Source organism: Martes martes (assembly GCF_963455335.1).
Source record: "Martes martes genome assembly, chromosome: 14".
Lineage (NCBI taxonomy): Eukaryota > Metazoa > Chordata > Mammalia > Carnivora > Mustelidae > Martes > Martes martes.
The window spans coordinates 41840682-41868662 of NC_137902.1; the positions used below are offsets into that span (position 1 = coordinate 41840682).

At 54.0% G+C, this 27981-nt stretch overlaps 1 protein-coding gene across 1 annotated transcript in view; it reads left to right on the forward strand.

Annotated features, from left to right (window-relative positions):
- Positions 1 to 3799: 3799 nt before the first annotated feature.
- LOC308355013 (synaptotagmin-15-like) overlaps positions 3800 to 27981 on the forward strand; it is a gene marked incomplete at its 5' end in the record, with an annotated part of 29586 nt that continues 5404 nt past the window's right edge. The window contains 7 exons of the mRNA XM_080822931.1: positions 3800 to 3858; positions 3980 to 4127; positions 4569 to 4664; positions 24649 to 24725; positions 25630 to 25887; positions 26354 to 26496; positions 27679 to 27974. Coding sequence (XP_080679057.1) covers positions 3800 to 3858; positions 3980 to 4127; positions 4569 to 4664; positions 24649 to 24725; positions 25630 to 25887; positions 26354 to 26496; positions 27679 to 27974 — 1077 coding nt within the window. The remainder of the gene's footprint in view (positions 3859 to 3979; positions 4128 to 4568; positions 4665 to 24648; positions 24726 to 25629; positions 25888 to 26353; positions 26497 to 27678; positions 27975 to 27981) is intronic.

Genomic DNA, 27981 nt, shown 5'->3' on the forward strand with positions numbered 1-27981 from the left:
AGAGGGGGTAAGGGGGAGAGGTCAGGGCATCTGGGCCGGCCTGGCCCCAGCCAAAGCTGTCAGTGAGGACCCTCCCCCCAGGACTCCCTGCCAGGCAGGACCAGCTGGAGAAACAGGGCAGGGGAAGAGAGGCAATCCCAGTCCTGCCCTTCCACCCCTGGCCTGATAAGAACTACCAAGACACCAACCGCCTCGGACAGGTGAGCAAGGCCACCAGAAAGAGAACATGGGAAGGGCTCTCAGGAACTCAATTTCTGTATAATTACCAACTTCTTCTGCCCCGACACTCGGGAGACGGCTGCCAGCTGTTCTACAGTGAGGATGCTTCTGGAACTGAAGTCCCCTGAGAGCTCAAGGCCTGCTTTGGAGTCCAGTTCAGCCCAGCTTTGTGATAATGGAAAGATTCTACTCTGCACTGCCCTATAGATGGGCACCGGCCACATGTGGCTCCTAAGCCCTTGACCCGTGGCCTGTATGACTAACAAACTGGCTTTCTGATTTCATGTCCCAGTAAGCCATTTAAAGTGTAAATGGCCACCTGTGCTTAATGACTCCCCTCCGGGACCCGTGGGCTCTAGCTCCTGCACGGGAGTGTCCCCACCTGGCTGCTCCTCGCGGCCGAAGCCACACTGGTCCCAGGTGTCAAGAAAAGGGAGCCAAGGGAGGACTAGAACCCAGGCCCTGCCCTCCAGGAGCTCCAAGATGGACGTACATACAGAGAAGGGCGACAAAGCCAGTAACAGTCACAGTGATGAGGACGTTAAAGAACAGCTCACAGGGCTGTCACCCCCGGCCTTCCCGTGCCAGGCACGGGTCACACCCTGTCTGCGCACTGGCTCACTTGACTGTAATTGTCACAGCAGCCTCGTAAGGTACACCATCCACCCCATTCTACAGATGAGGAGGCCAGAGCTCAGAGAGGTGTCCCGACTTGCCCGTGGGCACACAGCTGGCGAGCGGCTAAGCCAGGAATCAAATCCAGGAGGGTCTGAGTCCTGGAGACTACCATTCCCCCACTGCCACCATCTCCCGACTTTGCGGTTGCCCTGACTTGGCTGAAAGCCCGGCACCTAACACAGCCTCTGGCTGAAACCCACCGACCTAAAACCTTCCTGGGAAGCAGGGCCAGAGAGAGCAAGGTCAGGCCCTGGCCCCACTCTGAGGAAACAGGGGGGCTGAGGCTGCGGATACGCTCAGACTCCTCTGGGAGCTACTCAGAAGCCGCCAGCGACAAGGTTCCCACTGTGCCCCCCTCACCAGACGGCTGCCTTACCAGGATGGGGCATCCCCCAGAAAAAGCAGTGACCACAGAGACCCCAGGCGGGTGGCTATCTGTCGCTTCCCTTCTTCACCTCACCTCCATGAGTGGCAGCTGACAAAATGGAGGCTGGGAGCAGTTGAGAAATTTCAGAGAGCCCACAGCTGAACCCCAATGGGGTATTTCTCCCACAGCCTGGTCTTCCCAGCCTTGAAGGAGGGAAACGCTGTGAGGGAAGTCACCCAGGTTATCCCAGGGAAAGGAGGCTTCCCACACCCCCATCGCTAAGAAGAGGGGCCTCTCAGGGAGCGAGAGGAGCTGACCAAATGTGCTTTGGAGCCGTGGGTGAGCAGGCTGGCAAGGGGTCTGCTTCTAAGCCTGATTCCTCCCCTTCCCGTGCACCTACCCCAGGCAGACACCTACGCTCCCTGAGCCCCAGTTTGCCCAGTCTGCAAAACAGAAGTAAATGCAGCTGCAAGGTTGCTGTGAAGTCTACTAACATGATGGCGCACAGACAGAATAGTGGCGGCTAGTAATAATCTCTTCTTTCCTCCTCCCATCAGGAGCGACCTGTGCTCAAGGTATCACAGGGACTAGGACTGGGGGACAAAAGGACATTTTCGAGACACCTGTAGGTGAGCTTACTCTCGATTCCCAGTCCTTTCTGTCCTCATCTCATCCTAGGACCTAGTCACCACCAGGGTCCCCAGTGTCTCCATCACTGCACTAAGCTTCCCAGTCTATTTTAAAACTTAATTTGGGAGGATACACACCCATGCTTGTACATACACGTATGTGGGTGCACACCCAAGTCTGGAGTCTGGCCTGAATGGCATGCACACTTAAAAACCATGGAGAAGGCTCTGGTTTCACCCCCAAACAGACCCTAGAAAGATGTTTTAGCACAAAATAAATGACAGGCACACCAAGCTATCCAAGACCGCTAGTGTTCTTTGGATGACACCTTACTGTCCTCTCTCCTGCCCCGTTTGATGCCAAAGTTGCAAGATGGCCAGGTCTTGTGGCCCATATGGGACTCTCCTACTGCCTCAGTTCTGCTGCTCAGTAAATGGAAGAACAACTGGCCTCACGCAGCAATCAGCCAGCATTATTTTGAGTAAAGCCTCCCAGTCCTGCAGAACCTCCCAAACTGGACCAACCAAAAAAACAAAACAAAACTGCTAGGTTGACTTGGTCAGAGATTCTAGCTCCAGCCATACCACCCAGCTGAGGAGCTCAGGCCTTTGGGAGTGTGGCCGGGGCGGGGGGGGGGGGGGGCAGGGGGGTGCTGCAAGCAGGCCGTTTCAGACCACCCTGTGTCGTCCACATACATCTCCTCTTGTTAAGAGATAGGCATTTGGATGATGACTTCTGCTTCCAGCAAAACCAAAACAGGAAAAGCAAACCCATGTGGTCAGCAGGGGAAACTGCTCCAATGTTAAAATATGGACCTATGGACCTTACCCCTCAGGGACCTGGTAGGGATACACAGCACGGGAACCCCTGGTTGGATAGTGGGGGTGTAGCAACCTCCAGCAGGTGGTCTGATCCATCCCAGCAGCAAAAGGGGCCTGACAGGACCCACTCAAGGCCAAAGTTGGGCAAGGCAGCAAGGAGCATTCCTGAGCTACCGAGAGGGATTGTTTGAAGGGGACAAAATCTGCCCATCACAGGATGAGGGGGCCTTAAGTACAAAATGCTCAGGTCACATGCTGTGCCAGTAAAGGGTTCGAGGATAACTGTGGGCAAAAGCCCAAAGGACCCAGCACTGCTCACCAGAGAGGCCCAGGCCCCCAAACGTCCCAGAGCTTCCTCCCCTGAGGACGATATGCCCATACTTCCCAGGAGGCAGCTGGGGTGGAGGAGGTAAACCTAAAGGCCCAGGTGCCCCAAACCAGAGGTAGCCAGGGTAGCTAGTGTATCCCTCCCTGCATGCTCCCGGGCACCCGTGCCCCCAGGCACCCATGCACCAGCATGGGCCTGAGCCCCACCCGTGGCCACATGAGAGGCGGACGCACAGGCCCATCTACTGTGGGAGCCTGCAGGAAACAGCACCTCCACAGCTGCACTCTGCACACCAAATGTACAGGCCGCCTCTGGCTCTGGGGCCAGAGGCCTGAACACACCACACCATACACTCTCCCCCAGAGCAGGGGCCCCTTCCCCGCCGCTCCGCACAAAGCCCACCGGACTCAGGGAGAAGGTCCTCGATACAATCCCCCAAACTAGGACACAGATCTTCCCAGAAGCAAAAGCAGTGACTGAGGGAAGATGAGGCTGTGGGGCAAGGGGTATGGATGGAGGGCAGAAGGAACGCGAGGGAAAGGAGGTTTGGGGCTGGAGGCCTCGCGGAAGGGTGGAGGGAGGGGTAGAGATGGAAAAGGGAGGAGGAATGGGAGGGCACAGCGATAGTAGCGGAGATGGAGGCAGAAGAAGTAGGGGTCCTAGGCAGAGTGCTGGAAATGGGAGGATGGGCAGAGGAGACGCGGAAGAGGGAATGGGATAGGCAATGAGAGGAGAGATGGGAGGAGGGATGCAGCCATGGGGGGCGCTGAGCACCAGGCGAGGGCTGTGATGCGGAGGGTCGAGCGCACGAAGAGGTGAGGAGTGGGGTTCTGGGGCGCAGGAAGGGAAGGCGCTGCCCATCCCACCACCCTCCCCCCTTCCACCCGCAAGCACACAGCCGGCCTCTCACCCTCTCGCCCGCCCGGGGCCGCGCAGGCCGGCGGAAGCGCTGCTCCTGCGGCCGCCACAGGTGCCCGGCGCAGCTGCCCAAGATGGAGCCGGAGCCCGACCCGGCCCGGGCCGAAGACGCCACCCGTCGCCGTCCGCCTGGCCCGCGGAGCCAGCGCCCGGGTGGCGCCCAGGGGTGACTGGGGGGCCGCAGAAGGAGGGGCGCAGGGGGCTGTGGCCCCGCTCACCTGGGCCCGCCCCCGCGCTCCACAGCCCGCGTCGGCGTCCGGGCCCCGCCCCCTGACCGCGGCCCCGCCCCCGGGACCCGGCCCGCCCCGCCCCCACGGCTTCCGAGCGGTCCGGCGCCCACAGCCGCTGGAGCCCTACCCCTCTGTCCACGAGCCCCAAGCCCTCCTTCCCGACCTCAGGGCAGGTCTCCACTGTCCCGTCTCTTCGGCCCCGCCCCCATCACGATCCCCTGTTATACGCGCCTGCCCAGCGAATTCCCCAAGACACCCATCTTCCCGACTTGCCGCCCAACCCGTCTTCTAGACTCGGCTCCCCACAGCCCTCCAGCCCCCGACCGAGCCCCCAAGTCTACTTCCTCATTGCCCCGCCCCTTCGGTCCCCGTTGTAGAGCGCCACACCCCTCACCGAGGGCCACGGGGTCCTCCGGCGACCCACTTCCTCACGGCCCCGCCCCACGTCCTTCATCATCCTGGATCCGCCCTTCGTAAGTTTCCGGCTTCCGACCCCACCCTCAAGACCCCATGGCTCTAGGGCCATTCACCCTCAGACACCAGGCCGGGTTCGTCATACTCACAGTCCCGCTCCCCTGTTTTCCAAACCCTGAACCCCACAGTCCCATCCTCTTAGCTCCACTCTCGCAGACTCCAAGACTACCGTGGTCCCGGACCCCAAAGCACGTATTCTCCCACCCTTCCCCCGGCCCATGTCCCTATCCCCACCTTTGCCCCCTAACCCAATCCCATTCCTGGGCATTTAATCTCCAGACCGCCACCATGGGCCCCAACAGCTGGCATGCATAATGACCATGAGAGGGTGAGGCGACCCCATGCGAGACACACCCCATCCCACTGCTTCCTATAGCCCCCAAAATAACCTCCCTCTCTCCCTTTCTGCCCCACGATTCCAGAAAGAGTCCAGGTCCTGGGAATGCCTGGGCCCGCCACCTTTCCCTCTGCATCCCCCAGTATCTGAAAACCCTGATCTGGCTAGGGGGTCACAGAGGAGCAACAGCCACCCACACGAGCCACCCTGGACCCCTTCAGCTCTCCAGAGGTTCCTGCCATCCATCCCGAGGGCCTCATTTTAAGAAGAGCATTTCCCACCTCTGGGCCCCAGTCTCTGAGAATTGGGTCCCAATGTTGACTCTATTGACTCTAGCTCAGGGAACCCCTGATTTGCTTGCCCAACCTTTTGCTGAGGGATCTATATGGCTTTGGTCCAGTGACCCCAGTAGCTAACGCCTCTCTGGTCCTCCTCCAGTTTGAGAAGCCTGGGCTCACCTTTCCAGCCTCTCCAAGCCCTGCTCTGAGGCCAGAGCATCAGGAGAAGGTCAGCAGAAAGCCCCTCAGCCCTCAGAGCAAGGTGGAGAGTGGAGAGTGGAGAGCCCAGGCAGGAATGTGCACCATTCACTGCCCTTCCCCCAGCCCCTACCCTGGCTCCTAGCCCAGAACAGGGGTGTGCAGCACTAGGGCGCAGGTGTGGCTGGTACCTCCCGCCCAGCCACCCCCCACCCCACCGCCTGGTATGTTCTCTGAGTGCAGGGACCCCCGCACCTTAGCATCCCCATCTGTAGCTCTGAACTGTCCCTCATCAGATTACCTCACAGACCAAAGGAGACAACAGATACCTGTCACAGACAGCATTTGGGGCCTATAAGTCATGCCCTCACACTCTCCCACCTGAGGTTTAACACAGGCATCCATGTCTCCCTATTCCCACCCCCTCCAGCCTGGGATCCTGCTGCTTAGGGCCTGGCTGGAATGGAAGCCTTGGCCCTACCTCCCCCACTCCTGTGCCATGGTCAGCTACAGCTTCAAGTGGGGGCCCACTCACTGGTGGAGTGGGTGGGGTTCTGCTCAGGAAGACTCCAGCTGCCCTAAGCACCCCTTTCCAGTGGGGTCTTAGAGCACTGGCCCAGACAGCTATGGAGGTGATGGTGAACACTGGGGGATAACAGGGGAATGTCCAAGTGGAAGCCCTAGGCCCTGTCCTCCCACCACACACAGCCTGCCAGGGGGGATCTGCCCAAAGGGGCCATATGGGAGATTGTTTGCTGAGACCACCAACCCACTCCTGCTCCTGCCTAGCAATTAGGGCCCCTCTTTTCACGTCTCAGGAACCTTACTCACATTGCCTTTTTAGGGAAGTGAGCTGAGCCCCAAGAAGGGATAAGCTACCCGGGGTTACACTGAGAGTCAGTGCCAATGCCTAGGGCTCCCAGCTCCCTGATCATATGAGAGCCTCCGAGAACTTCAACCTGGTGTTTCAGGGGGGCAGCTTGGAGTCTGGTGTCCACCTGCAGTTGTGGCCTCACTGAACCTGCCACCAAGGTCTCTGAGCCTGGCCTTGGCACCTTGGACAGCTGGTCCTCTTCTTCCAACGGTGGTTTGGCAAAGAAGCTTCTCTGGCTGTGGTGGCTGCCCAGGGAGAGCCAAGCATGGAGAGTCAGCCCTCAGTTGCTGTCCTAACTCCTCCACATGTTCTCTTGCTCTGCGGATCCCACACCCAAGAAAACTGTCCACCTCTCTGGGCATCAGTTTCCTCATCTGCACAGCGACAATAATTACACCTCCCTCCCAGGGCTGTGGGAAAGGTGGGGTTTGCGAAAGTATTCTGCGGAGTGTTCTTGCTGCTATCAGTCATTTGATCAAATATTTATTGAGCTCCTCCTGTGTCAGGTTCTGGAAGTAAAAGCCAGGACAGCCTGGTGTGGGGAAGGAGTGGGGTTTGTTGACTGTTCTAGTAGAGAGGGGAGGCTCTGGTTTAGGACCCCATGGGCCAAGGACCACTCCCTGAGTCTCAGAATCTGACAGAAGAAAGGCACCCAGGTGGCTCAGTTGGTTAAGCGACTGCCTTTGGCTCAGGTCATGATCCCTGAGTCCCGGGATTGAGTCCCGCATTGGGCTCCCAGCTCCATGGGGAGTCAGCTGCTCCCTCTGACCTTCTGCCCTCTCAAGCTCTCTCTCACTCTCTCTCTCAAATAAATAAATAAAATATTAAAAAAAAAAAAAAGAATCTGACAGAAGAGGAGCAAGAATGGTGTGCTCCGGAGTTCAGTCAGGGCATGATGCATTGCCCGGTAGAGCGGCGAGTTGCACATCTACAACTTTCCCGGAAGGTCTGGGCATCAGGGGCACAGGGGTCCCTGAAGTCACAGGAGTTAAATAAGGTCTTCAGGAAGAGTGTAGCAAAGAGGGCCCAGGACCCCGCTGTGGGTAACCAACCAGGTGGCAAAGAACTGAGAAGAAGCAGCCAGGGAAGAAAGAGGGAAACTGGGACATTGCTGGGACTCGGAACACTCACGGCAAGCAGCTTCATCACGGTGCTGGAGGCAGGACCACGGGAGTGCACTGAGTGAGGAGTCTTGGAGGGGAGAATCCAAGACACCAAATGTGCACACAACTCTTTTAAGCAGGACCCTAAAGGGGAGAATAAAGAAAGGGGTCACTCGGGAAGGACATGGGGTCAAGAGAGATTTCGGGCTTTTGGCTCTGGTTTTTTGGTTGGCTTTTTAATATGCTGCATCATGGAGTAGGAATCCTTGATTTCAAGCAACAGAGAACAGCTCGGGTTGAGATAGGCAGAAAGGGAGTTGTCAGAAGATCGCGGGGAGCTCAGAAAGGAAAGTAATGTGGAGAGCGAGCCTTGCTCCTCCAAGCTGGGAGCCAGGTGACTCCAGACCTCAAAAGAGGGAGCCACTTCCCAGTCTTGCCCGGTCATGGCCGTGGAAGGAAGGATACTGGTTTTTTCTCCTTTGTGTTCTGTTCAAGATTCTAAGTCTCAGGGAAGCAGGAGCTCGTTTGGGTGAGCTACGGCCACACACCTTGTCCTCGGACAATCGAGGAATACCTGGCTAAGTAGACCTCTAGGAGTACCCATGGCCTCCCAGGACAATTTCCCCAGAGGGAGGAATGGAGGCCAAGTGGCCAGACCCAGACAGCTCCACTGCACGTTGTAACAAATTGAGCGTACGTGACATTGGGGGGCAAGGAGCTGTAGAGAGGGAGCGGATGAAGAGCTGGAAAGAGGAAGAACCACGCTGGCATAAGGTCCCGATGGGCTGGGATCCAGAACATGTGAAGCAAGAGCGGGGACAGCTTCTCTATGTAACTGGAAAGCAAGAAGAAATGACAGGGGTAGCATGTAGGTAGGTTATTAGGTTTGGAAATTTAAGGTTGATGGTTTCTCTTTTCTCTGTGAAATAAAAGGCAAGCTGTTGTGCTGAGACAGAAGGGAGAAGATGGAAAGGTTGGAGGGGTGAGAAGAGCAGAGGAAGTTTGAAATGGCCATTGCAGAGGGGTACCTGGGTGGCTCAGTCAGTTAAGTGACTGACTCTTGATTTCAGCTCAGGTCATGATCTCAGTGTCGTGGGATTGAGCCCCGCACTGGGCTCCATGTTGGGCATGGAGTCTGTCTAAGACTCTCTCTCTCCCTCTCCTTCTATCTCCCCCCACACCCTCACTAAAATATTTTTTTAAAAAAGAAAAGGAAAAGAAATAGTCATCGCAAAGAGGGGTAAGATCCTCTGTTGGCTGAAGAAATGCAGTAGAAGATATTGCCAAGCATTACTGGGGCCCAAGCAAGATTTGTGACCAGCAATAATATCATCAAAGAAAAGCAAGTTCTAATTAGGACTCACAGTTGCAAGAGAGAAAAAGAGAGTCACAAAACGACCACAGCATTCTGGGTGCCGGTGGCCGGGAGCATACGGCCAAGCCGGCTGGCCCTTCTGCTGTGGCTGCTTGAGTCGTCGGCTTACCAAGAGTCAGCTGAGCTTGTATCAAACTCACTCACTCCGACTGTACGTGTTGTAGTGACGCAATTACATAAATAATCAAATCTAATTTAATTAAATAGGGCATGAACTAGCGGAATAGGCATAGAAAAAGAAAGTTCTGTTCCTACGAAGACTAGGTTAAGTGCTTTGGAAAGTGAGTCACCAAATCAGCCGTCAGTTGAGTGTGGGAAAGGCAGCTTGAAAAAGAATAGGAGGAACATGCTAGCGATCTGGAAAGCTTCTGAATCAGATTGTTTCCCGGCTGCCATAACATTAACTGACTTGCCTACGAACCAGTCATTTATTAGACCTGAACACAGGAGGAAAGGCCTACTATTGTATAGTTTAGGCCAACGAGGGGACTTTTTGAATCCATCTTCAGGCACTGGCTAAAGCCAAGGACTCAGATGATGTGGACAGGATCTCTCACCTGCTCCTTCCCTCTGACACCCTCTGGGCTAGTTTCTCACACAGACTCTCTCCTTTCGCGTGAAACAAGGTTGCTGGCAGCCCCACACCCGCCCATCTCTGGATCTGCAAACCGGGTCTTCCTGACCCAGCCTGACCATCCTGGGCCAGAGGGAGAGAGATCTCTGGCAGGCCGGCCTGTGTCATGTGCTCTTCCCAGGATGCTCAGGACCCTGTCCGAGGACTGGCAACCCCTCCCAGGACTCAGTGGACAGTGGACAGGCAAGAAGCTGTTGCCAGACTAAAGGGAAAGCGACACTGAGTTGGCCCAAAGCACAGATGACCACAGGCGGCAGCATCTCTGGGAGGCTCAGAAAAGGAGCCGCTGAAAATTCAAATGTGTCCGTGTGCCATCAATGCCTACGGAAGGGAGAGCTTAGATTAATCTGAACAGTGTCTGTCTTTCCGACACGAAAATTCCTAGAGTGTGAGAGACTCTTCTCACAGCCATACGACCCGTGAGTGAGAAGGCTGTGCCTTTTTGTCTGACCAAAGGCACCGACTTCCCAGGACCTGGTATATAATAGATGTTGAGAGACGGGAGGGAAGGCAGAAGGCTATCCAGGAATACCCATTACCTATTACCACCTCAGTTTCATCCACAGACATTTCACTGAGTCCCTAATAAATGCCAGCCGTACACTGTGAGCTGGGAATACAGACTGCATCAGAGATGCCTTGACCTCAGAGCCGGGGCGATGGGGCATTTGGGGACAGCAGTGATAGACGCACACACAGACAATTAGATCAGAGTGATGAAAGGATACAGAAGGGGCTGGAGCACGCAGAGGAGAGGCCCTGCGGTAGACCTCTGTTCCCTTTTAGCTCCCCACAATCCACACCCCCCACTTCATTTAGGAAATCACCCCCATACAGAGACTGCCAGTTGTCCCCCAATACTTACTCCCCCCTTCTATAAGCATAGAACTCCCCTCGCTGAGAACACACCCGCCCAGAGCAGAGACCACCTTTTCAGACACCATGCAGCAAGGCCCATGGTGTGCCTGGGCTCTGTCCAGTGACGTGTTAGCAGAAGTGAGGCACATGGTTTCTAGCTGAACCCCTCAGAAGGCGTGTTTCTTTCCCTCTCCCCTGGTTGGCATGAAGCCAATATTGCTAGGCCATATTGGGGCCCAACCAAAATTCGTGACCAGCGATAATACTTCCCAGAAAGAATCATCAAGGAAAAGCAAGTTTTGATTAGGATTTACAATTGCAAGAGAGAAAAAGAGAGTCAACGGCCCAGCTTTCTGGATGCTGGTGGCTGGGAGGTTACACTTTGGCTGGCCAGGCCTTCTGCTTTCGGCAGTCAAGTGAACTGGTACTTAGCTAATTCATACATTCCGATGAGGGGAAGATCCCCCACCCCCCAGGGGTGTCAGAGCAACAGCATAGAAGGACCCTACAACCCAATGCTACATAGTTGTCAGTTGCTCTGGATTGTTTATGACCGAATTTTGCATGAAAGAGAAAGTAGCCTATAGTCTATTTAAGCTGCTATGGGGGAGGGGCGCTCTTGCAGAAGGAAAGCCTAGATGGTAATGCATGCAGAATTTGTGCCTGCAACAGAGGTAGTACAGGTAACAAATCTTAAAATATGTTCTCAACACATAGATATTGTAGGCCGGGAAGCTGGAGACCCTTGCTTTGCCCTGCAAAAGCAGTTGATAAACTCCCACAGTCCCCTGGAAAGTCATCTGTAGCTGTAGGAAAATGAGTGAATATTTCAGGATGCTCGCGTTTGCTGGCTGCTCCTTGCCACTCTCAGCAAAGGCCTCCGTGAGCCAGGAGAATCTGAAAGAGCTAGCCAGCATGCAAGCAGAGATGGGAGGGAACACACACAGGCGAGCAGACGCTCTCGGGCTGTGATTTCTCAGAGCTGAAAACTCCAACCGCTTCTATATGGCAAACTGAAGCAGGTCTAGAAGATGTTTTTGAAGAAGGGGTATTAGCAGGAGACAAGACTATGGACACTGGTCTTTCTCAAGCATGTTCAGCTAAGAGTTCTCACCCCGACAGTGACAGCCAGCTCAACGGCAAAGGCCAGACCGATGGTTTGCCTTCCAGTCTAAGCTGAATGTCTTCACTGGTCTCAGGTTCACAGGGAGGTGATCAGGTATAGCAGGCAGGCTGTTAAATGAAAGACCAGAGTTTCTAGGCTTAAATATTAAATATGGGTCCGAGAGAAGAGCTGGAAGCAAATAGGCAGAAAGCCAAGTAAGATTCTGAGGGATATGTGTGTTACCAAAGAAAGCCTGAGCCCAGACAGTACAAAGCCCTCACTGCTAACTCCTTAAAAAACCAACCTCCACAGGGTGATGTATGCAACTGTTGAATTACTATATTACTATATTGTACACCTACATATAAACTGTATGTTAACTCCCTGGAATTAAAATAAAAACCTAAAAGAAAAAACAGCTAACCTCTTGCCGACAAACCCATACCAGCAGGAAGTGGGCTGCACGACTGTACAATCTCAAGAGATGTACACCTTCAATGCCAACTTTGGATTTGGCCACAGAAGGTAGTAGACAAAGAGGGGACCACCAGGGCCCAGAGGGACAGTCCTGGAGAAAGGGCTGTCATCCAAGAAATATACTCCACTCCCTGGGAATCTTCACAGTTTCTGCCTGGTAGGACTTGATGATGGTGGCCAACCAGTGGCTTCAGTGGGTTTCTGTGTCTCCTTAATCTGGACTACTGTGTTATCCTATTCTGACTGACTGTTGTGTATGGGGTATGATGAGACAGCTTGTATGGCCACACCATAAAGAACCACATCCAGCCCTGACACCGAGGGAAAGGGCATTCCAAGCTTTGAAGAACAGGGCACACAGGCATTTGGTTGGCCCAAGGAATAGACTGGGATAGAGACCGCTGTGATTCTTTAACCAGAAGTAGGGGGAGTCCTCCTCTTTTCTCTTTTCTGTTTCCACTGGCTGGGTGGTAGAAGTGGTGAAATATGTCAAGCTACACGAATGCACAATACCTGTGAATAGTGAATAAACAAGAGAAGAAGAAATCTGGGCTCAGGCTGCTTACCTGAAGACAGGTGAGAGAGAAAGGAACTTCCGTCTTGCTTACGCCAACCTTATTTGAGGTCTCTCTTCCAGCAGTTCAACCCATATCCTAAAAATTACTCACCCTTTCCTTTACGCCCATGTGTTTTGGGTGTGTCTCAGAGGAGGAGCACATGCCTGGGCCCAGGCCAATCACTTGCATCACACCTCCCTGGCTCCCGAGATTGCTCAGGATAAGCACGCGTCCCACTTAGAGTCAATGACATGCAATCAAGAATTTCTCTGGGAGTCCGAAGAAAGAAACTCAACTCCTGTCCCTAAGGAGATGTGCGGACTGAAGCCACCACCTTACTCAGAGCCTGATGCTGGAGCCAGCCCAGAGGGCGACAAGGTGAAGGTGTGAAGAGAAGCGAGGTCCCAGGTACATCATCTGAGCCTTGAATGCTCAGATGATGTACCTGGCTACGTTTAGGCTAAGGCTGGTCTCATTCCTTGACTTCTCAGTTACAGAAGCCAATAATTATCCTTTTTGTTTAAACTAGTTTGGGTTAAATTTCCATTCCTTGCTACCAAAGGTGACCTCGGTGATAGTCTTCAGCCCAGACTGGGAGTATCATGGAGGTGGCATGGGAGGCAGATACCTGAGTTCAATCTTACAAGGGAAGTCAGAGACCACCTGAAGCTTGCTCGGGAAAACATGGATTTATTATAAAGATGCATGTGTATTTGAACTAGAATTGGAAAGGTCTCAGGAACTAGCCAGACAGATCCAGCCATAGTCATTGCCGCATCACTTCCTTCCTGGAGCCTGGGAGCATCATCTCCCTCCAGAAGGTCCTCTGCGCTACACTCTGTACCAACTAGCGCCCTCTACTGATGCAGAATTTCCACTGTTTGGATACCTTGAATCACCAAGGCCCCAGCTCCTCCTGGTGGCGTCTCTCAGTGCATCCTTTTCACTCCTGCTGCTAGCTGCCTAACTCCTGACATTCTTCCCAACTCCCAGTTCAAACAAGAGAAATCTGATAGACACAGGTCATCTCTAACGCCAAAGGAAAGCACAAGTCCTGGCCAGCTGATGGATTTAGCACCTAGGTCAGGAGCCCCCTCCCACGCAATGGTCACATGGTCTAAAACACGTCCACCTGCTGGTTGGGCTGCTAGGGCTGTGGGCATGGCAGGTACCACTACTGATGTGCCTTGCATGTCTATAAAAAAATATTATATTAGGCAGTACTCTTTTGGCTTTGAGAGGCAGAGCTCAACTCAAATTGGCTAAACCACCCAAAGGACGTTTCTTGGGCTCTTGTAAAATCAAGAGTCCAAGGCACTCAGGTTTTGCTGGATTTAGGTGCAAGGGATGTCCTCAAAGCCTGGCACCTCTCTGTCTCTTTTGTCCAGACTTCCCATACATAGTTGGCTCTCAGCAGCTCCTGGATTATATCCTCACATCTATAAGTCCTTGGAAAAGAATTTAAAGAGTTGAAAAAAAAATGCCAAGTTATTGTATTAGCTATTATTGTTGTTATCACTTCCTACAGTTCCCCCCAATTGTGAGGTTTGAGTTACAGTAAACTAATGTGAGTCACTGTGGCCCAAGAAATGTGATGCTCTGACTGACAGGTTCTGGATCGGGTGGAACTCTGAAGTTAAGAAGTTATCCCACCCTGTCACATAGTCTGAGATTAGGGGAGAACACATAGGTTTTGTTGCCAGAAGAAGCAATAGATTTTGGACAGGTAAAAACAACAGATGTTCGCTGCAATTCACACCATTGGCCTCCCACCATCTGCATATATCCTTCCTTCCATAAACATACTTGTGAAAATATTCTTGTTTAAAATAATGCAGTTAAAAAAAATAAAATAATGCAGTTATACCATATACCACCAAACCCTCTCATACCAATGGTAACAGAAGAAAATAGGGTCTAGATTCTCCAACAGTTGCTGCATCCAGCTCCAGTTCCAGAATCTCTGGGTGGTGTGTAGTCCTTTCAGAGAGCCTGGAAGGAACGGTCTTAAATGAAGCTCTAAAAACCTAGAGAACAGGACCCAATGGTGATCTATTTCAAGTGCGCCATCGAGGTTAAAAAATTCCAATAATCCAATTCATCTGGATTATTCTACTCAAGATTCAAGTTTCAGACTGAGAGCAGAAGATTAGCCTAAAATGCATGCCAAACCCACTCCTTGACCAGAGGAGAGCAGGGCGGAGTGCATCCGATGGAAGAGGGAACCTGGTTTCCGTTACTGTAAGAAGGAAGCAAGGGCGTGGGGGTGACTTGGCAAATCCTTACTGTATGTACTTCTGAGGCCTGACAAAGTGGTAGAGACACTGCTGGTGGGTGGGTGGCCAGCTCTGCAGGCTCAGGCAGCAGCTCCAGATACGCAGCTCTCTCTAATGCCTAGGAACATGTGAGCTCCCGATTCACACCGTGAGGCCACTAACAGCTTACTCTGGGGGACCTGGGACACTGTGCTAATTCGGACCTAGGTCTTGGCTCCTCACAGGTCTGATCGTAACATTGCCTGAGGCCCAAATGGAGAGCTGCTGCTGATGGCCTACCTGTGTCAGGAGAGACGAGATTTTGCTGCAACCTCAAGCTTCGTGGAAGTATCAGTGGCTTAACTGAGCGAAGATCTATATCCTGCTCGCGCTTTACATTCCTCATAGATTGGCAAGAGAGCTCTGTTTCTCTCGGGAACCCAGGCAACTGGAGGCTCCTCAACACGTGCTTTTGCAATCAGCACCTCGATGGGAAAGAAGGTGGAGAATTAGGCACCAACTCTTCAAGCTTCCACCAGAAAGTGATACATGTCACTTCTGTTCATAATTCATTGGCCAAAGTAAATCACACATCCCTATCTAAGTCCAAGGGTGGGGGGCTTCATTCCACCTGCATGAAAAGAGGAAAGTCAGACACACACTGCACTAATGGGAACCACTACCCCGTTTCTCTCTCTTCTTCCTACCTACAAGAGTCACAGTTTTGTCCAGGACGACAGTGTACCCAGCTAAATCGACCTTTCCAGACTTCCTTGTAACTAGAGCTAGACATGTGACCTTGTTCTGACCAGTAAGATGCAGAAGAGAGCCACTGGGAAGGAAAGCTGATGTGATGCCTGGAGATGCAGCAGCCATACTGTGAGCATAAGGACAGAAACTACATGATAAGGAAGGCAAAAGAAGAGGATGAGGGAGCCTGAGATCTTGATGAAATCCCTGAGCAGCTGCCTTGTTCAGGGTTGCCAATCCATAGGCTACTTTTTACAGGAAAACAAAAAACCCCTATCTCTTTGATTCACTGAGAGTAGGACCACCTGGTATTTGCATTCCTACTATTTACCCTCACTGTGCTTCAAGTTTCAGTTTGTTCAGTTAAAGACTATGCATTCAGTCTTCAACATGCAGACAATTCATGGTGCAGTGGAAAGAAAAAGGGCTTTGGATCACTCAACGCAGGCTTCAAATCTAGGGTCAACCAATTTCCAGCTATGTGTCCGTAGGTGGATAATGAAGGACATAAAATTAAGGCTCTTTGAGCCTTTGTTTCCTCATCTATAAAATGGGAATAAAAATCCCGTGACACAGACAGCCATTTCCCTTACTCACCTCCCCCTGTTAGACTGAAAAGGTCAGATGCCCACTGTCTTGGTCGCCCTGGAAACCAGCATGGCTGCGTGTGGATCTAGCCAATGATGTGTAAGAGTCAATGTGCTAGATGTTTCTGATGAAAGGAGAGAGTGAATGGGGAGCGTGTTCCCTTCCTTCTTTTCCTGCCTTTGGACTTGGTGTTAGAGGACATCAAGTGTGGTGCTATCGTAGTTATCCTGCAACTTTAAGGCCTAGGCACCTGCTAAGATGGACAGAGTAGGAAGTAACAAGGAGCCTGGGTCTTGGATGATAACCTTCAGCTGCCAAACCAAATCTGCAGCCATCTTACGACAGATTTCTTGTTAATCCCATGTTTCACCAATCCTAAAACCCACATGCTTATTTACATTTAACACTTCCAAAATCAAGTCACATCTCACAGCTGATTGGACAGTAAAGAATTGTTTCGTAGTTCGACAGCATTTTTTTCTGATGCAAGGAAAATGATGCAATAGTGGTACATTTTACAATCAATAGCATCTTAGAGTTACTGAAATATGAAAGTAAATCTCTTTATGGTTTAAGTCACATTAAGTCAGGTGTTCTGTAAACTGTAGCCAAAAGAACTCCTAACTGGGAAAAATATCTACCGTAGATGGTGGTTGTGAAGAATGAATGAATGTATAATATGTAAGCAAAGTACTTGAGGTAGATTTTTTTAAAGGGATGGTATTTTGTCAGGGCCTCGATATCTAGTTACATAAATTATTTGTCCAACTGTAGACACACACACAATCCCTAAGACTGGTATATGTCTAAAAAATAAGTCCAGGGAAAACATGAGTTATAAGTCTGGACCTCAGAGAACTCAAAACAGGTAGCAATCTTTTTTTTTTTAGGTTTTTATTTATTTATTTATTTATTTGACAGAGAGAGAGACAGCAAAAGAGGGAACACAAGCAGGGGGAGTGGGAGGGGAAGAAACAGGCTTCCCGCTGAGCAGAGAGCTTGACATGGGACTCGATCCCAGGACCCTGGGATAATGACCTGAGATGAAGGCAAAAGGTTAATGACTGAGCCACCCAGGTGCCCCAACAATCTTGTATCATTTGAAACTTTTAGTTACAGATGGCAGGTACCTACTCAAACTGGCTTAAGTATAAATGAGAATTTATTGACTCACCTCGGGGAAAAGTCCGGTGATGTTCTGGCTTCAGACGTGGTCTGATTCAGCTGCCACTAGGCCCCAGTGACTCTCACCCTCAGTCCCTGGGCACCCACTGTTCCAAGCAGATTCTGTTCTGTCAGGCTCTTTTCTCCTGCAAGATTCCTTGGTGAGATTCAAGGCCTTCCCAGAGGCCTTTGGTCCAGCGCTATCAGGAAAATTGGTGTTGCCTCTCATCGGCCCTGGTCGGTCCCAGTGTCTGTGTCTCCCTGAACCCATCACTGTCTCAGGAGAGGGAGCTTCGGAGGAATCAAGGCAGAGGGAAGGGTCAACAGCACCTGAGTCGTTGGCACTGAGAGGAGGGAGAGGGGTTCTCCCAGAACACATCTGGGGCACCATGTTAGCAGAAGGACAAAGGATGCCATGGTACAACAACCCCAGATGTCTTCCCCAAGCCTTCTCCTCTCTATCCCCTAAGCCCACTACCACCACCCAGGCCTCACACTGTATCACTCCCTCCACAATGAAAGGCGGTCCAGAGAAGACCAAAGTCAGCCAGAAAGGAGAAGTGACAAGGCCATCCACCCTGGGGCCACAACTCCAAGGTGTGCGGAGGGGGAGAAAGGGCATAGCCCTCCGAAGAGGACCCCTGCTCAGCTCACCACTCTGATCTCACTGGAGTCATCAAAAAGAGTGACTGTGTTTCAGTCAACTTTCCTGCTTAGGGAACTCTATGGCAATCATCCATGAGCGTTGATATCTCCCTCCCATGTCTGCAGGTTGGTGGGGGTCAGCTGGCATAGACTGGATCCATTGACCCCAGGCTCTCAGTTGGGTTTGGATCTGCTCCACAGACCTCTCACTGGCCTTCAGCCAGCAGCTACCTGGGCCATGCCTTTCTAACTGTGATGGCAGAAACTCAAGAAAACAATTTCCGGTCTTGCATCATCTCTGCTAACATTCCATTGACCCAAGCAAGTCACGTGGCCAAGCTCAAAGTCGAGCAGAGAAGTATGCTTCCACAGCGCGTTGCAAGTATGGGGAAGTATAACGTCAGTACCAGGAAGAGAGGACTTGGGACCAACAGTGTAATCCGCCGCAGCAGGGAACTGAAGGACAGCCTCCCCACAGGCTCAGCACTCGTAACTGATTTGTTTGTCAGAGTGAAAGCTCACCTTTAAACCCTGAGCTGAACAATTTTGGCCTTGTCCATGATTACATGATCTGTCTGGGGGAAAGGAGGAGGAGGAGGATGTGGGAGAGCGCTGAACTCCCAATGGCGGTCATACCTGGAATGGAGCCACAGCTGATAGAGATCCTCCCTCTTCTGTCCACTGCCCTCAACCGTTGGGATCCCGTGCTGACAGGGTCCAGCCCGGGAATCATCGTCTCTGCAGCTTGAATTACAGTTAAGCCTTCCGGTCTCCCGCAGCTCAGGCCGGCCTCGGGCAAGGCCTTCTCTCTGACAGAGTGATGCTGTCAGTGTCTTCTCTCCTCCCACACCTTTCCTACATGGCCTGCTGAGGTCAGAGGACAAGGACAGAGGAAGAGAAGGCAGTATGGAAAGTTCTTCCTCGATGGTCCCATAAGATGGCTTTATGCTCACTGGATCTGGAAGAAATTTAATGCTGTCATGGGCACTTTCAAAAGTCTCTTGCAGACCCTCTCTTTCCTCTGCCACTCCCTACCCTGCCATCTCCACACCCAGGTCCAGAGCTGTAGTTCCCTGACCCGAGCGAATGAATCAGACACCACTGGCTTCCTCCTTGGCCCCTAGAAAGTCCACCTCCTCCTTCCTTCTGCTGCACTTCCATCGGTTCGGGGCAGGCCTTGGGTCAGGGTCGGGGATAATGGCACAGTGGCTCTTTTGATCACGTGGTCCCCTTCGATTCCTCCCATCCTGACAAGCCCCTGGGAGCGGGCTGGTGGCAACTGCCCATCCAGTCAGGTCCACACTCCCACCAAAAGTGGCTCACCTGATCAACAAGCCTTTGACACCACCCCATTAGAGGGAATGCAGCTGCTTCCCAACACAGCAGCAGCATTCCTGCCCCTCGGCCCCCACCACCTCAACCCAAGAACCACAACCAGCTGTGTGCACCAGCCTCCAGCCAGGCTCTTTTCTGATCACACGAGATTTGCCGGTGAGATTCAAAGGCCCTCAGGAAGAGCCTCTGGCCTGGCACTGGCAGGAAAATTGGCATTGCCTCTCATTGACCCTGGTCAGTCCCTGTGTCTGTGTCTCCCTGAACCCACCATAGCCACAGGGGGAGCTTCGGAGGAATTCCAAACTCCCAAACTCCAGCAGACACAAATCAGGCTCTCAGAGAGGTCCTATTCAGGCTCATGGTCTCTGGGCTTAAGGGAGGTATGACTATTCCCCCCGTCCCCCACGGTAAGGGGGGAATAGCTCAGCTCCAATCCTTGCCAAAGTCCTCTCCGTCCTCCACTCGCTCAGCTTTGTCTTTCCCCCAACAGGCCAGCTGTGAGGCTGGTTTGCTGCCACCTTTGACAACCTGCATCTCTGCCTGTCGCCTCTCTTTGGAGCTGGATGGCTAACTTCTTAGTGTCTTTGTCAAAACATCGATGTAACACCTTAATACGTTAAAACAACATTTTATTAAAAAAAAAATTCCCAGAAGCCCCCTGAAAGATGTCCTCACGTGTCTTACCGGCTAGAGCCCTGCCACGTGGCCACTAGCAGCTGCCAAGAAGGCTAGTCAAGTCAGAATCTAGCAGAGGGGGCTGAGAGCACCGTGCGTGGCCCAGACGGCTCAGACGCATCCCTGCCCCAGCACACAGCTGCTCCCACAAAGTCTGGGTTCTGCTGTTAGCAACAAAGCTGGAGGGGTCGAGGGTGAGCACAGGGTGCTGAGGAATAAATTAACTGCTGCCGGCCGCAATAACCTTGACAGATAAGAGACCCGCCCCTGAGTGGCCAGTCATCCTTGGGATAGCTGCAGCACCAGAGATGACAATTCAGAAATGACCAGCTTTGCCTCCATCCCTGACTTCTGCACTGTCTGAGGGGTTGGTCAGGAGACCCAGAGCTAGAAAAACTAGTGTCAAGACCACCCAGTCACCTCCTAGCTCGGTGGCCTCCGGCGACTCCTCATGTCCGTCCGTGTCCCTCACTTTCCACCTGAGTGAGATGGGAAGGAGCTTCACAGTGCTTGCCCGCACATCCATTGCCTGCCTCAGCTAACAATTAATTAAGACTCTTCATTGCAAGTGACAGCAATTACCTCATACTGGCTTAAGAAAAAAAATTATTTAATTTATTGAACCATCTGGGGAGAGATGACTCCCGGCACAGCAGGGCCAGGGGTCAGACAGTATCCTGAGGCTCTGTGCTCCTGTGCCGGCTTTGTCTCACATACCCTCCTCCACACGAGTGCTCCCACCCACCCCTGTAGCTCCTCCCGCTTCCTCCGGGCCTGAGAAAAAAGGAGCATCCGCAAAAATGGATTCCACAAAAATTCCAGGGCTGAACCCATTGCTGTGTCCAGGGAACGAAGCACACAGCGGGATGGTCTTCCATCAGCTTCCATGTGGGCAAGGAGGGGAGAGAGCAGTTCCAGAGAAAGAAAAGGTAGGCTGTTGTTGCCAGTAGAGAGAAAGGCTGCCACGCAAGGGCAGGAAGAAGGACGAGCCAGGCAGGGCAGCGGAGAAAACTCCTGTGGGGCAGGCATGAGCCGTGAGCTCCGGGCTCCATCCTGGGACGCTGAGTGTTTGTCCGCAGGAACTATTTGGAGCCGGGATGGTGGAGTGGGGGACAAGCAGGGAGCTTCTGACCAGATAAGGAAAGATACTTTCTCCAAGCTCCTCCAAAGTAGGAAAGTAAGGCCAATCTAACCGAACCAGAGAAAAGACAGGCTCCTTCCCCATCTCACAGAGAGGGACCTGGGCTGACCAGGGTGGAGTTTACATAACTGTGAGCAACACGGTCTTCCACGGGGTTCTTGACATGGCCTTTATCCTGCTCTAGTCTCTCTGTTCCTAGGTGACGAGAGACGACACTTCCTCAGACGGGCTGATTCTTAAGGTTAATTGAAAGTGGCCTTTCTCATGAATCACCCATCGCACTGAATTATTAATCACCTGCAGGCATTTGCAGGCCTTTAAAACACTTGGACGTCCCGCAGCCCTTCTCAGGAATGCTTTTGCCTGTTGAAATATGACTTCCTTTTGGCCACAGAGAAGAGAAACCCTGTCTGCCGCTCTTTCCAGCGTTCCCAGCTCCCAGGGACCCAGGGAGGAACACGATCTGAAAACAGGAAGCTGGGCCAGGGCTGCAGCTCGACCTGGAAACTGCTGCTACGTGAACAGGCTCCAGCTCAGCCGGGCTCAGGGCCCCTGCGAGGCCATGGGCAGAGGGGGTCCGGGGGCTGAGTCCAGCTCCCCCACTTACTGGGTGGTCCGTGGAACTTCTTTGATTTGGTTTCTTCATGTGAAGGAGCAGACCCAACTCTGCAGGGCTGACACAAGGCAGGGTTCAACAGGTCATGCAAACTGAGCCTGCATCATGGTGCCCAAAACATAAGGAGGAGCAAGAAAGGTGAACGCCCGCCCCCCGACACCTGCTTTCATCTTCTGGTGGAGGAAAAAAGACTAAAAATTCAGGGGGCTGGCTGCATGGGTAAGGTGCTCGCAGGCTGAGCTAGCAACGTGACAGCAAGACCCCGAAGCCAGGCTCCAGGGCAAGGCCAAGAGCTCCTGGCAGGCCCCAGAGTGTGGGCCTGGGATGTGTGTGATGCATGGACGACACTGGCAGAAGCTCATCCTCAGGGTGCAAGCCTTTCTTCCACCATTCAACACAGCCTCGGCCCCAGAGGCTGATGTTGGGATGCTGAGCTGAGGAAGACATGGCTCCCTGCCTTCATGGAGTCCTGGTCTGCTGGGGAGAGTGAGGTGGGGTGATGGTCACAGGCACTGAGTGCTGCAGACGGATGGAGGTGGGGGAGCATCCGGGTGGCTGAGAATGGGGAGGACATCCTGGAAGACATAGTGGAGGAGAGAGTATAGGGTTGAATCTGAAGATTCAGACAGGAATTGGATGCCGTGCTCCGGGTTGGTTATGGCAGAGACCTGGCAGGAGTGTTTGGTGGTGATGGAGTTGGACAGAGGAGGAAGAGCTGGCAGAAGCAGGCCATGCTTAGATGTGGAGGGCGAGGAAAGGAGACCAGGAAAGGGGTCTTGGAGGCCTTGGAAAGGCAGAGCATGGGGCTGGGGGAGGATGGACAGCTCTCAATGATGTCCACGTCCTAATGCTTGGGACCTGGGAATGGGTTACCTGACATGGCAAAGGGGACCTTGCAGAAGTGATTAAAGTAAAGATCTTGAGATGGGACAATTACCCTGGATTTTCTGGGCAGGTCCCACCTAATCACCTTATAAGAGGGAGGCAGATCTACTTAGATGTGACAATGACAAGGATTGGGACTCCTGGGTGGCTCAGTCAGTTGGGCGTCCAGATCTTGATTTTGGCTCAGGTCATGATCTCAGAGTTGTGAGACTGAGCCCTGCGTCAGGCTCTGTGCTCAGCAGGGAGTCTGCTTAAGATTCTTTCTCTCCCTCTGCCCCTCCCCGTGCTCATGCTCTCTCTCATTCTCTTTCTCTCTCTCAAAATAAATAAATAATAAAAAAATAACAAATATGATAAAGATTCAGAGAGATTAGAAAATGCTGCTGCCCCTTTGAAGACAAAGGAAGGGGCCACTCATAAGCAGTTTCTAGAAGCTGGGAAAAGATGGGAAATGGATTTTCTCCCCAGCCTCCAGAACGAAGGCAGCCCTGCAGACCCCTTTCAGTCCTCTGACTTCAGGCTGCAAGACACTACATCATTTTTAACTAACAGAAAACTGACATGCAACTCAGACCTGAGGAGAAAGATGAGGAGGCTTTGAGGGGGACCCAGACCCCACTTCCCAAGATGTCATCAGCATCACCAGCTGGGCAAAAGCAAAGGTCAGAGCCCCAGGTTCTCCAGACACCAACAGGATTTGCAGGAGGGGAAAGGTGGGGAAAGGAAATGCCCTGCCTCCACCAGGCTCCTAGCAGTCTTCGGGGGTGGAGAGCAGAGAGAGGCCCTACTGGGTAGAGATGCAGGGACCCCCTTCTCACCTGACCACAGGAAGAAAGTAACCGCCCCACCTCCCACCCCTGCAAAAGGAGGGGGACCCCAGTTCACCACCCATCGTGCCTCAAGTCAACCAGCGCTGGGGGCAGGACAGACCTGCACACTGACAGCCTGGAGGACCCCCCCAACCCCGTCTAGTCTACTCAGCCTCCTCCCTGAGGAGGTGCCAGGAAGGAGCGGGGCCCAGACTCGCTCTTTGGACATGACCTTCAGGCTGTACTACAAGACAGACCCTCCCTCCCCACACACATATATTTCTTTCGGTTGCCAACTACAGATGCCGCCTCGAGGTTTCAGATGCTCCCCCCACCCCACTCCCCGCTCCCCGCCCCAGAGCGCTCCGCAGGGGCGGCCCCAAGAAGGTGCCTGTGGATGGGGCGCAAGACGGGTGGGAGCCGGCAGAGGAACTGCAGGGCCTTTCCTCCAGCCTCCCGTGAAGGCTGCGTTCAGTAGTCTGGACTGCACTGTCCCTGCGCTCTGATAATAATCACTACAATAATAAGGGTTTCGGGTGTCGAGGGGATCCAGACGACTCCACCCTGAGCCACATAATCACCACAGTAGTGGGTGGCAGGCTCTGTGCACCCCCAACCCCACACCCTCAGGCTAAGTCACCATTCTAAGCCGTATCCGTTACATACTTCCATCCAGAAGGAGTACTATTGCTAACCCAACTGAGGACCGAGAGCCCAGGGTGCTGAAAGAAATTGTCCCAAGTGGCACAGCTGGTGGGTGGGGAGCGGAGTGGGAACCCAGAGTCGTTGTCTGAGGGCCTGCTGCAGAACCAGGGCTCTCCAACGCCTCGTTATTTTGTGTGCTGCGACGGTGGATGATTGAACTTCAGCGCCACGGGGACCCGGAGCGGAGAGTCCGCCCTGGGATCTGGGCAGGCCCCAGGAACGCGGGTGGGCGCCGGGCCAGAGCAGGGGTGTGGGGGGACACAGCCTCACGCTGTGGGGGGCCGTGGAAGGTGGAGGCGCACTCCTAGACCTGCAGGTGGCTTGCCCAGGCAGCCGGGCGTGAAGGTTCGGGTGCTGAGCCCTCCATCAGACGCGGCGGCCAAGACGTTAGCCGGGGGCCCTCTCACCCCACCCTCCCGGAGCCGGGGGCCCTCGCACCCCACCCGACCCGAGCTGCGGGGAGCCCCGGGCGCCCCGTGCCGCCCAGCTCGGAGCCCTGCAGTTTCCGGGCACGCACCAGGCGGGGGCTGGCTCCCAGACCCACTGTCTGTAGCCAGGGCCCGGCGAGACGAGGCACCGCCCCCGCGCCCTCCCGACGGCCCCCGCCGGTGCTTAAAAGCCTGCCCAGCGGCGGCTGGAGGTGCGGAGATACGTGCGCCCCAGCCCCGACAGCCGGCCCGAGCAGTCCCATGGCGGGTAAGTGCTCCTCGCCGCACCCTCGCGCCCAGCGCGGCGTCCGGGCCCCCCGCCCAACCCCCGCCGTGGCCGCACTTTGCCTTTCCCCGCCTGCCCCGCCGGGGCGCAGCCCGCACCCTGCCCCGCCGGGGCGCAGCCCGCACCCTGCCCGTGGCTTTTAGCCCTGGGCGAGGGTGAAATGGAGAGGGAGACCCTCTCCTCCCAGACGGTTGCGGGGCAGAAAGTGTGGGGATCTCGCCTTCTCACCGGTCCCCTCGGTCCAGACCCTAGAGCCCGCCAGAAGCCTCTTGTCCGCACGTGACCCGAAGCAGGCACCTTCTTTGCCCTTGGAGGGCAGCCGGCGCCTGGGAACGAGCGTCCCGGTGCTCTCAGCCGGCGCTGAACGCGAGTGGATCCGGCCAGGCCCCCTCAAATGATGGGGTGCAGGCAGTCAACGGTGCTTGTGTCTCTGTTTCTCGCACCTACTGCGCCTTTCCTCATCGACACTCCTTTCTGTTGTCTTCAACTGATTCCCCTAAGTGGCTTCATCTTGATAGAGGGTTGAGGAAGGGATTGGGTTTTAGAGAAAGTTACAGAATTCAAACACGAGTCCAGTCTCTCAGCAGGCTCCAGGACCAAAAAGGATAGGGATGCAAACCAGGGCATCATCCCTTCCTGGGCTTCCCTTAAGTACAGAATGGCCACACTCAGGCTTACCCTCAAGCCTGAACAGGAACCCTGGAAAGATAAAGGTTCTGGTAAGAGCAGATGGAATGTCAGGAGCATGAGAAAATGGTTCATTTCAGCCAGAATCTCAAGCCCAGGGCCTGCTGCTTTCCAAAAGAACAGGAAGCCGGCTTCTGTGTCAGTCCTGGGGTCCAACCCAGAGGGTGGGGTTGCTGCCCACATTCTGCCCCCCCTGCAGGCCAGTGGTGCAAGGGGGAGTGGCTTTCCCCTGGGCATCACAATCCGAGTGGTCTCTGCCCCCAGAGCAAGTGGCCCTGGTAATTGGGGGCCTCGCTGGGGGGCTGCTGCTGCTACTGTTGCTGATCTGGGTGAGCTGCTGTCTCTGGAAGAAGCTTCAGGCCCTGTCCACCTACGAGGAGCTGCCAGGGAGCACCGCTGCCTCCAGCATACAGGGGGGCAAGCTCTACCCCCCACCTGCCAGGATGCAGACAAGCAGGTGAGGCAGGATGTGGAGTTTCCCTTGGTGGGGGGTAGGGAGGAAAGTCTGTTTTGCTGGGCTCCTCCTCTATGCCATTACCATGCTACTAAGCAACCCCAGAATCATCACTACAAGCTCAGGGACAGGCATTGTGAGGCTCATTTTCCAGATAAGGAAACAGACCCAGAGGACATAAAGCAGGCCTAGTAAGTGCCAGAACAGGCATTTGAGTCCAGGCAGAGTGACTCCGGAAGCAGTGCTCCTTCAGCAAGTCTCCACTGGCTGCAGATGGGCAGAGCTGTTAGCTTTGGTGGGGGGATAGTGGGGGAATGTGGACCCAGAAAATGGTGCTCTTGCCTCCTCCTGGCTCCTGCTGTCTTTTCTTCCCCCAGCCTCCGGCCCTCAACCCCTATGGGCTGAGCACAAGGAGGCCACACCATTCACTTGCCACCAATATGTATGTCATCTCCCTGCCTCGGGACAGGCCTCCAGGTGTGCCGTTTGTGGTGCCTCCTTCCCTTCAAGACCGAGATTGGGTACCCCTACACCGTGGAGAGTGGGCCCAGGCCCCACAGGACCCCTGCCTCTCCCCAGAGCTCCTGCCCCGCCCCTCCAGGGGCAGCTTTGGTGAGTGCTGGGGTCAGGGTCTGTTCAGGCCGGGGTGGGCCCATTTGCTTTCACAGGCCTGGTTCTGGAAACAGCCTGGACCAGCAGCCCTCCGGTAGTGCCCCCAGGGACCAGGTCTGCTTATTCTGGGGGCAGAGACCACCAGGACTGTGATGCTTGGGGAAAGCCCACACCACTGGCCTCCTGGGGGCAGAATTTAGGCAGCAAGCCCACCCCCTAGGCTGGACCACAGGAGTGAAACAGAAACAAGGCGGCTGCTGGCTGGACTCCGCTGGGTCTCAGCAGTAACGCCAGTAACGCAGTAACGCCATCTCCCTTGCCTAGTGCTCTGGGCAGAGTTTTCTGGTTTTCCTTGAAAAGAGTTGCCCAGTGACCGCTCTTTCCAGGTACTTGGGTTTACCGAACGCCTGCTGCACCCCCAGCTTGTGCCAGATCTGGCCTCAGGTGCCATTGTGGCCTTAAACCTCACCCCATGCCTCTGTGGGGGAAGAGATCCTTGCCCCGTCTTATACATTCATAAACAGAGGCTCAGAGGGTTAAGAGTGCCTTGCTCAAGGTCACAGAGGCAGTAAGCAACAGGTCTGGGATTAGAACCCAGAGCGCTCAATGAGTTCTGTTCTAGGCTGATAGGTTGGATGATCCAGAGGACAGAGTGGTAGGAGCCGAGAGCACAGCTTTCTGCCTACCCCTTTGCTCTGAAGACCTCCCAAGATACCTTCCCAGGAACCAAAAGGGATCAGCTAGTCCCCTCTAATTTGAAGACAAAGAAAAGAGGCAAAACTTCATCACTGAGACATCCTGTGGACCCCATGGACAGGAGCCAGGCCAAGAGCTGGGCCCTATGTTCCCCCCACCAAGCAGGCCCTGACCTAGGGGCTGGGGTTAAATGGAGTTAAATGGGCACTCTTCTGGGGGCCTCAGAGGGGAGCAGGCCTGGATATGCCATGCCTTAGTGCTGGCAGGCTTCCTGGAGGAGTAGTCCTAGAGAGAGGGGCTGTGTTCAGTCTAGAGAAGGGTGTGGGGCTGAGGTGGTGAGGAGAGGCCAGTGAACTGTCTCCTGGAGGCTCAGGCAAGAAGAGATGGGCTGGGGGCAGGGGCGATGAAGCCCAGAGCTTGCAGTCCCCCCCACCCCTGTCCCTGCCTTCCTCGGGCCTGGCAGACCACCCCGCTCCTTTGTTATAGGAAATACAGGCACGGTGGGGACCATCAACCCAGATCTATATAAGTTCCTGGAGGACAAGAGTGAAACCGACTTCCCTGAGGGCTGCCTGGGACGGCTGTGGTTCTCCGTGGAATATCAGCAGGACACCGAGCGGCTGCTGGTGGGCTTGATCAAGGCGCGGAGGCTGCAAGCCCCCTCAGAGAGCTGCAGCCCCCTCGTGAAGCTGCACCTGCTGCCCGACGAGCGGCGCTTCCTCCAGTCCAAGACCAAACGCAAGACCTCCAGCCCGCAGTTTGATGAGCACTTCATCTTCCAGGTACGAC